This window comes from Falco punctatus (genome assembly GCF_963210335.1).
Source record: "Falco punctatus genome assembly, chromosome: 10".
NCBI classification, from domain to species: Eukaryota; Metazoa; Chordata; class Aves; order Falconiformes; family Falconidae; genus Falco; species Falco punctatus.
The window spans coordinates 12032730-12042662 of record NC_137590.1 but is presented as its reverse complement, the minus strand read 5'-3'; the positions used below and the strand labels follow the sequence as shown (position 1 = coordinate 12042662).

The 9933-nt window shown below is 35.3% G+C and overlaps 1 protein-coding gene across 3 annotated transcripts in view; it reads right to left on the bottom strand.

The window, feature by feature from the left end:
• Positions 1-4979: 4979 nt before the first annotated feature.
• PHACTR3 (phosphatase and actin regulator 3) overlaps positions 4980-9933 on the bottom strand; it is a 113659-nt gene continuing 108705 nt past the window's right edge. For 2 of the 3 annotated variants that reach the window (XM_080403941.1, XM_080403942.1), the window contains exons 11-12: positions 8942-9082; positions 7044-7201 (exon numbers count right to left, since the gene is read on the bottom strand). In XM_080403941.1, the coding sequence (XP_080260067.1) occupies positions 7049-7201; positions 8942-9082 (294 nt within the window). In that variant the 3' untranslated portion in view covers positions 7044-7048. Of the gene's footprint in view, positions 5116-7043; positions 7202-8941; positions 9083-9933 lie in introns of those variants that run through there. The other variant, XM_080403943.1, reaches the window with a different exon arrangement.

Here is a 9933-nt window from a genome sequence, read left to right as displayed (position 1 = left end):
ATGGAATTCTGAAGTAATATTTTCAGGTACCTTCCTGAAATTAAAGGTTAATATAAATACTCTTTTATAATGTAAAATTTGACAACTTTTTTTTTTTTTTTTAACACTCAAGGAAGCTATTGTAATGAAAGCATATTTTATTTAGTGATACTAAAATCTTTGTGGCTAAGACTTTTCCTTTTATATGTGACATTTGAAATTATTATACTGAATCTGCTAAAATGCAATATGTATATTTTTTGATTTTTTGCATATGCTATTTTTTAAGAAGTCTTTAACTAGGCTTGTTCACTGACTTTCAGAGAAATCACTTTGAATTTCACTTTGAATCTATGTTTGGGGTCTGTGTGTACAGAATACCCCTTTTGTCTGATCCCAAATACTGTCCAGAATTATTTAGGGATCAAATCACCTGATTTGATCTCAGTCCTGTTTGTCTGTGGTGTGTGTTAGACTTCAACAGGAGTTTCTAAGAGCAAACTAAACACTTGTGGTTGAACTACATTGCAAATATTTGTATTAAATATTTCAAGAAAAATATATATTGTCTGTCTTTTATTTTACAAAATGTCATCACTGTTTTGTTTCAAATCAGTAAAACCTATTTGCACATCAGTCAAATAAAGCTTACTGCTGCGCAAATATTTCATTTAAGACAACAGATAGCAAGAGGGCCTGCTATCTGTAGCTCAGAAATACATCCTGCATACTAATACAATCTATTCCATATACTTAGATTTCAGATTTCCTAAGAAAATGACCAGTGAGTCATAATTTACACTTCTGCTTTGTTGCTGTGTATCAACTATAGTTTCTTCTGAATGTTTATGATGTGCAACTTCTAAGCTAATATTTCTCTTAATTTGTTTTTAAATTAAACAAAAACCTACCTTGCATCTTATAGTTCATTAGCAATGTTTTAATCCTTAACTTGCAATCCTGCATGTAAATACTGTAAACTTTAAAGGCTGAGAACAATACCTTTAATATTTTTCATTTAACTTATCTTTAAAAATGGGGATTAAAAGCTTACAGCTGATCAACAAGTAACAGATGTAGAGAGTAACTTGTAGAACGTGTGTCTCTTGGAGCTTGTCTGCATTTCCACATGCAGAGCTGCCTTTTTACCATGGAACTGATTCCAGATGAACACTGCCAGTTCATTCAGCGCGGCACTAATGCAGCTTCCCAGCTTCTGGAGCAAGGCTGAGGAGGGTACATGCTTGTCTGATGTTATGACCACAGAGGTTTCAGAAGAATGTAGTAGCCAGTTTTGGGGTAACAGCTCTTCACAGCTTAGTTACTTTATAGCACTTATTTTACATTCTGTTATACCTCTTATTCTGTGCTTTGGTTGTCTTTAACATCATACACATTTCTCTATTTTTTCTTCCATTATTCTCTCTGCCCTGTGAACTCTTTGCTTTAGTTTCCTCACTACTATATTCCTAATACTGCTGTTATCAACAGAGGGACCTTTACTTACAGTAGCTTTCTTTAATCTAATTTTTTCTCATATTACTGAAACCACTGTTTATTGCTCAAACTCTTAGTTATTTTCATTCCAGCTAGTTCTGAATGCAGCTATTGTGCTATATGGCTATTACTATCATGTAATGTTTTTTGAAAAGTCTAACGGACTGGCTTTCATCATTTTAAGTTGTTGGCTGTTACTTAGGTCTCATGTTGGTTTAACTTCCTTCAAACCCACCAATCATTTTTTCAAAGTACTTATCAGTACAGGTTCCCTGCTGAACCTCACTACTATCTGCATCTTTGGTACTTAACCAGTTTCCTTTGATTAACTCTTCGTTGGCCCACACAGTGTCTGGCCTACGAGTATTTCATATATCTGTGAAGTTACTCTTCATTATTTCTGGCAGTCCTCAGACATTTCATAAAGTTTATTTTCAGAGAGGAAAAATGGCATGATTTAAAATTGAATTTTAAAGTAAAGTTAAGGTAGAAAACTCTTTGAAAGAGGTCCTTGAAGAAAATGGGAAAATCTATTGTTTTCTGAATTACTTCTTTATATTAATAATGTTTTTACATTAAAGAAAAAAAGAGAAGTCCACACTCATAGATTGTAGCCTGAACTCAGCACTCACCAAGCAAACTACTGTAGTTTCAAAGTTTGCCTCAGTCAGAGCAGGGGTGGGACCCAACGGCTTTGGGAAAGGACCTGGATTCTTACCAACCTAAATTATTCTATGAATTTAGGAAAAAGATTGCTTTTATTCTTGTTGAAAATACAGTCTTTAAAAATCAGGTTCTTAGATCAGAAATGGGTGTGATAGATGCCTATCCAGTGTGCACTGAGAGTAGAATGCAGAGTAATTGGTGTTCTTAACCTTCATTGATAGGAAATGGTTTATTGTAAGCATAAGGAGTTGTAAATGAAATATATTTCTAATTGATTATAAAAATATAAGGCTGTGACGTTTCTGGAAATTATTGTGTTGAAATTGCCAGTAAATAATTTGGTCAATTCATCCCATCTACGTAAGTGTACTTAATGGTTTTGTAATTTTTCTGAGCCTCTGAGTGGTTTTTGAGCTTGCGATCACTGTCATCTCCACTAGATGGACCTCATGAGATGTTAAACTTTTAAGTGGTCTAATTTAATTTTATTCGGATGCAAAACAGTATTTTTCTCTTAACTGCACAAGGTTTTAAAAAGTGCACTGCAAAGCCCAAATTATTTTCTAAGGTGAGTGCATATTGGAAAAATAATAAAACTTCTATTTTTAGTGAGGACTCATGTTAAAGTAGAGGTATGAAATTTCACTGTCCAATCTCAACCTCACCCCACCAACTTCGAAAACCTTTGAGCAGGTACAACCAAATTCAACAAATGTAAAAATGTGAAGCCTATCACCAGGGAGTATTCACACAGGCAAACATCAGCACAGGGTGATTGCTTTTTGGGGCAGGGAAGAAGTGAAGTATATTGCTGCATAACTACAAGGTGGTTAAGTCACATTAGTAATACAGCTCATAGGCATTGTGTGAAATTTAAAAAGCTGCTAAGTCACCTTTAAAATGTTTTCCTGTTTATTATATTTTTCAACATAATTTTAACATGGTTTATACAATATTTTTATTACCAGTGAAAGTATTGCATTGCTGCTAGATAGGAGTGTTACTTTCATGGTTTATTAGCCAAGTTTGTAGTTAAGTGTCATCTACTGTTCTGAAACTTAAAATGGTTCTTCTGCTGAAGAAACTTTTCTCCTTTCTGTTTATCCTTTTTTGTATATTATACATGGACTATCATTATATTGTTGTTTAGAATTAATAGTATTTTATTAATAATAAAAGTAAAATGATTGATAAATATAATAGTATGTTAAAAGGCTAGTTATAATGTTACATATTTCTGTGAAAAGCCAGAAATTTGTAATTCAGCAGGTTATAAAATATCAATAAATAGGAAAAAAGTCTTTGGATAGGAAGTAATCAGGTAATTCAAGTCTTCAACTAATAGGTCACATAATTTTTTGAACGTTAGAAAGTTGTACAAAATTAGAGCTAGCTACAACAAAGCTAGCAAGCTTCGTTGGTCCTGGGCACCACATCTCCCATGATTCCTCTGTTTCTTCTAGCATTGCCCTTTCTGACATACATTTTAAGCATTGCACTGTATGTTCTTACTTTCCATTCATCAGTGTTAGTTTATCCAACAAATGGCACTATATTTGTTGTTTCATCCCCACACTGAGCAGCAGAAGAGAATTGAAAGTTAGTCCAGCCACTCTGCATCGATTCTATTCACCACCTTGCAGCAATTTAATAATAGCCTATACAATTCTACATACCCTATTTTGTTTATTGTTTTTGTGCCTCATGGAGATCATCTCAATGAAGCTACAAGATCGAGAGTGCCTTTTTCACGGTGTTAACATTCAACGACTTCCTAAGAGGATAGCATTTAAGACTTCTGGAGAAATTTTTGTCTTGTGTGTGTCCCATTTTGTTGCTATCTTGTCAGGCAGGCTTTCTAGCTATTAGTTGTTATTTTTGTTTTCTGATTTTCATTTTAGTAATAATTTGAGTAGAATTCTCAGATACTTCTAGATGTTGAGCATTATTAGAATGTCTGGCTTTACATTTTTCTCAACCAGTTCTATTTGCTCTGTTATTAGCATTTAGTAACCTTTTTCTTCTTACTGTCAAGAAAGCATTAGATTATTTGTTTGCTAAACATCAAAGTACATTGTTACACTTCTGTCTATAGTTGTCCAATTTAAGTAATTTTGAATGAGAATAACAGTGAACTCCATTGTCATTCTTCAGAGTGCCAGAACCTCAACTTACGTAGAATGACAATCATGTTATGCTGGTTAGGATCTGGTTCAAAACATTGATACTCCACAAGATGGAAAATTTAGTTAAGATCATCCTTTTGAAGACTCTGTGTACATAAAGAAGTGATATGATCTGGTGCATAATAATTGTAAACTTTTTCCTTCCCAAATCTCTGTGGGGAAAAAAAGAGCTTTAGGAAACATGTTAATTTCCTGCAATAAGTAGTCATTTAATTAAAGAACAAAAGTAACAGGAATCAAAAATGCTTGCAGCTGTGATTCTGTTAGACATTATATAAAAAAGAATGAAATTATAATACATTAAATTAGTTTTTAGAACATGAACTTAAGTGTTTTACAAACTAATTGCGGTAAGTTCAAAATGTCTTGTCAACATAATACTGAATGACAGTGTGTCATGTCCATTTATGTCAGAGGCCTTGGAATGGTAAAGCCTGTACATGCACAACATCTCCTTTTCCAAGATAGACTGCAAAACAGTTTAAAACAAGTGTTAAAGGAGAGTAGTAGGTTCTTTCAAGTAGCTTTACTTCAGTCTTTTTCAGCAGATCATCCCACTCCACAGGCCATCGCTCTTCTGACTTCAGAGCGAAGTACATCTCTGGTGTCTCTTTCTGTAAGTGCTGCAGAGACTTCATCTGCAGAGTCCTTCTTTCACATAAACATCAAGGTATCCTGAACTGAACTTTAGGGAAAGACTTATATATTCCCTGATGTGTGTTCAGCAGCAATATCAAAAAGTAAAGACAGATTCTTCTCAGAAGAAAATTTCTATGGCCTGTGAAATCTAGGAGAAATAAGAGATATTTTTCAAACCACTTTGAAATGAACTAAAAAATATATATAATTTTTAAAAATTCTGTGTTAGATTAAGAAAAAAATGGGTGTTGTTTTTTTTTAAACTATTAATTCTTTTTAAAGGTACAGTAACAGTACTGAAGAACATTAGCAACTTTTTAAGTCTTAATTTTCACCAGCACATTTTGACATGTGCCATGACACTAGTGCAGTTACAGTCCTCAGGGTCCGGTCTAACAAGCCCAGTTTAACAAGTTTAGAGTTACTTGGGAATGCAATTGCAAATACAGGTGTGGGATTGATTCTTTTCTTTTAGGAGTTAAACCACAGTTTGTCATTGGTAGAAATGTTCTTTATTGTGCAGTGATCCTGTTATAAGAGTTAAGCAATGTTGTGCTGATGCTTTGGAAAATATGAAGACATACTGTTGGTTTAATGTAATGTCTTAAGAGGCTGTCTGCAATAAATCTGCTCTTGCTCTGTAGGCTTGTTCTTTTGGCTGAGATACGTAATTAAAGTCCCAATCATTTGTAATGCTGTAGCACTAATTGTAAATTGTAAGCCTGTTTACTCCTAATATCCTGAACAAATTTCAAAATATATCATTATAATCTATTTAAACTCCCAAGGTAGCTTCAATTGGAGAATGTATATCTCACTTTCAGACTTAAAATGCAGCCTTTCCATTGTTTTTTTCCACTTATTTCATTCTATTAGTGCAGTGGTGTCTGCCATAAACATTGAGTGTTAGTCCTGTAATATTAAAAGGGCCTAACAATTGCATGAACAGGCTGGAATTCTATAAATATATCAATTAGATCAATATACATTGTATTTGTGACTAAAGTGTATTTGTCGAGACCATCTTTTCACTGAACATCCAAAGCTCAGTTAAAGCTGGAATTCATTGCCAATTCCGAAATAAGCGTGGAAATGTGGGCCCAGGCACTGCTGAAATGAGCCTTCCAGGATGCCAGACTGCACACCAAGCTCCCTAGTGCAGTGTCAGGCAACTTAATTTAGCAGCAAGTACACCTTACAGACATGGCAAGAGCACACTGTGCTCCCAGCAACTCCTAAGATTGTGTTTTAAGAGCAATCGGATTTGCTCAAGAGACCTAATAGAAATTGTAGGAAATAACCAATTGCTATTTCAGTTTTTCTCTAACTAACAAGGTCTTTCTGCAAGTAACAATGGCTGTGGAATCAGCCTCCCTCATGTTTTTCCCCAGTTAGAAGAGGGAAATGAATGTTTTCCTGCATGTTTAAACTTAGTACCTGTCATCAGTGCTGGCACGTGAAGCAAGCACTATATTGACAAGGTTCACACCAGCCCAGCCGCTGCAGAGTGCCGAGAGTCCAAGCAGTGCTCTCTCCTGACCTCACTGCTGGGCTGCCATTAAGGGTGCTCAGGGCGGGTTGCACTCCTTCCAGTAGCAACTGGACTGACATTTGAGGGATACTGACAGCTACAGGCTGAACCAGTTAGAACAAACCGAAGTAGAACAAACATGTTACTGACGGGCATTATGTATGGCTTGTTACGGTATGTAGAATGTTACGTTTCTTAGCAGGGAAGTTGCAACCTTTGTGATAAGGTTGCACACTCAAGTACATTAAATTCAAAACCCTTTATACAGTTTATTGTTTGTGTACTTTATTTTTTTAATGTTATACCCTACATTTAATTTTTGTCATAGGTTTTGAATCTTTGGCGCAAAGAACGCAAGCTGAGTGATGTTCTGGAGAAGGTCTGAGGGCTTGTCAGTACATGCTAATCAAAAAAACCACACCCAAACCCACCAAAAAAACCCAAAAAGAACCCCAAACCACCAAACAGAAAAGCCAGGTGCTAAACAGGAAGATAAATGCTTCTGTTTTCTTTTAAAATAGAGCTTTCTTTGCATATTCTTCTCCCACATTCAGCATGTAAGAGCAAGATCTACAGATTCAGGACTCGGGCAGCAGGTACTGGAAATAAATAGCTGGAAAACTGACCTTGTCAAATGTTTGCTTGATGCATGTACCTCCATTTCATTACTTTTGTATTCATTTAGTTCTTTCCGAATTGCTGCCTAGGAATCAAAAATAGAAGATTAACAATTTATTTTGTATTTCTAAACACTACAAAATACCGGACTTGCAGAACAGGAGTTTTCCAAAGTCAAAATACCCGGTATTAGGTATAGCAAAGCATACCATGCCAGTAGAGATGCTGAATATTTAGGTTATATTTATTGGTGATATGATACTTATTTGTTACTGATTGCTGACAGGGTCGCTTCTGTCTAGAAGCAATTCTGACAGGAGAATAAAACCACAGTGCTTACTGTCTCACATTTAATAAGATCCCTGTTAAAATTTATTAATAATTAAGAGAAGTTGCTAAGAAACTGATCAGCTGGTCAACTGACTTTTGTGGAATTTGAGTGTCTATCAGTTTTAATAAAGATCAGACCATTTGCCTTACCACAACTTGCAAATGCCAGTCCAGACTGTTATCACCTGTATCCATAGGATTGCACAGTCATAAGTGAAGAAAAAATGGTGTCTTTTCAGTTTAATAAGGAACTTCAAAACTATAAAAGTGAGAGCATTCTTGTGTTTAAATGGCAATTGCAAGTGAACTGGAACATACTGATGCTTTCACAGATTCTTTTATATTGGGTACTTCGTAGTTTAGCTGCCTAAAATTATGAGGCTTGTACCTATGGTTCATGTTTTATATCAGAGATTTGGTTTATTAAAAGGAAAATTAGGAAAAATCATGTATTTGTCTCTGAAACAGAAGTTTTTCAGTCAATGCAATGGTCAAACTCCCAACCCTGCATTCCTGGTGTACGCCACTAGTATATGCAGTTAAACTCTGTCACTTTCTTTTTAGCTTATAAACCTGCCTAGTTAACAATACAAAACCAGTAAAAACAGGAAAAGCCAAATTTTAATACATACCCAGTATGTACAGGGAAAATACAAAATATTTTTTCAATTGATTAATATATAATAGCTTATTCACCATTTTAGTGAGCTCAGGAGAACACCTAGAAAGACATTGCTCCTTTTCTATATGAGTCCTCTAAACCTGCTTGTTGCACTTTCTACTGGGGAGACACAGGAATGGAGAGTGAATTGTTTGATCTCCACATCTCACGACAAAACAGTTCTGCATTTGCCTTTTTACCCAGTAATCATCTTGGCATTCCTACTCATTCTGCTTGCTGCAGCCCTGAAACTTACTCAGCAACTGTTCTATCTGGAATCATGCCGAACGTTTTTTCTTACTACTCAAGCATCTAGATGTGAAAGTGAAATTGGGATGTAAATCTGCTACGTAGCAGGTATGCAAGGGCACAAAAATGAGTGGTTGTTTATATTCATGAAAATGTGGGATCAAACGACTCCTTGAGTATTTATAGGAAACAGGAAAGGAAATATTTGCATGTTTAGAAACATAATGGAGGATATTTGCATGTTTGGGGCAAAACTTCAAGTCTGAGGATAAATGTTAATAGTGTATCGGCTATTGTAATTGGAGATGTTTGAGTTCTAGCCCTAAACCATTATGAAAGATCGTATCCACCTTTTGGTTTTGGGTTTTGGTTTTTTTTTCTTTCTCCCCAGTTGACAAGCTGGGTAGAAGCCTTTTTATTTTTATAAATAGTATTTTTTATGACAGTATGCATTGGTCAATGTGGTTTCCGCATAAAAAATGATGGTAACATTTACAGAGATTAAATGTCTTTGCAGAATCTGACATACCATTATAGACAATGCAAGTAGAAAGCAGTAATATGTCATTCTAATTATGTCAGTACCTTATCTGCTGCTGATAGTCTTGTCCACGGTTTATCTGCTCGCCTGTCATAGTCCTGTGCTTTTGCCACTTCCACATAATCACTAAATCGAATCAGGATTTTTCTGTCTCTTAGTTCATCAACTGTAGGTCTCTGGTTAAGCTGCATTAAATAGATTTGTAAAATAAAACCAGTGTTAATAACAAGCATATTGGTAAAACGTGCAACATTTTCTGTTTCCCATCTTAGCTTAGCGTGCACTTATGCATATGGGAAAAAAATCCTTGGAAATGCCAAGGAAATACTCAGTCCTTCAGAGGGTTGTTAGGAGAGTGTTAGTGGTTTAAATGGAGTTCTGGGCTGCAGCACAATGGCTTTATAATGGACAAAAGAGGAAAATATTTTAACCTGGATATTGATAAAATGTGTTTAACTAAGTAAAGGAGTCATGAATTTATGATCATCTATGTATAATAGCGTATTCTGTAGGGGTTCCTTGCTACAGTCAGTGGCAGATTGTGTAAGGTTTTCAGGACTGGACCAATTGTAAGAATTTCAGTTTGGCTTTAACAAGTTATCAGCATATTTGGCTTAGAATTCCAGTAGGGATTCCTAGGAACAGAACAACAAGATCTAGTTCTGCTTCTGAGAGTACCTTAAATGCAAAGAGAAATTTATTGTGGGAGCACACCTGCTGCTCCACAGGGAGTCAGCTCTGCTACTGATTGCTACAAAGAATTAAGTCATCCTTTTCTAGCAAGATAGTTGCAAAATAGGCAGTGTGCAAGCAAATACCCATTTTCTGATTTAAAATTTATATGTAAATATTCCACTAAGTCTCATGTAGCCGAGATAAGGTAGATGTTTTTGTAATTCATATTCCTAGATACCACTATCTCAGGCACTGCTGAGGAGGATGTATATTAAGGGAGGTTTTGTGCAATAATGACCCTGTGACTGGTTGATATTATGTGAGCTTTGCTAAATTTCTAAAACCTAATAGAAGTTATTGC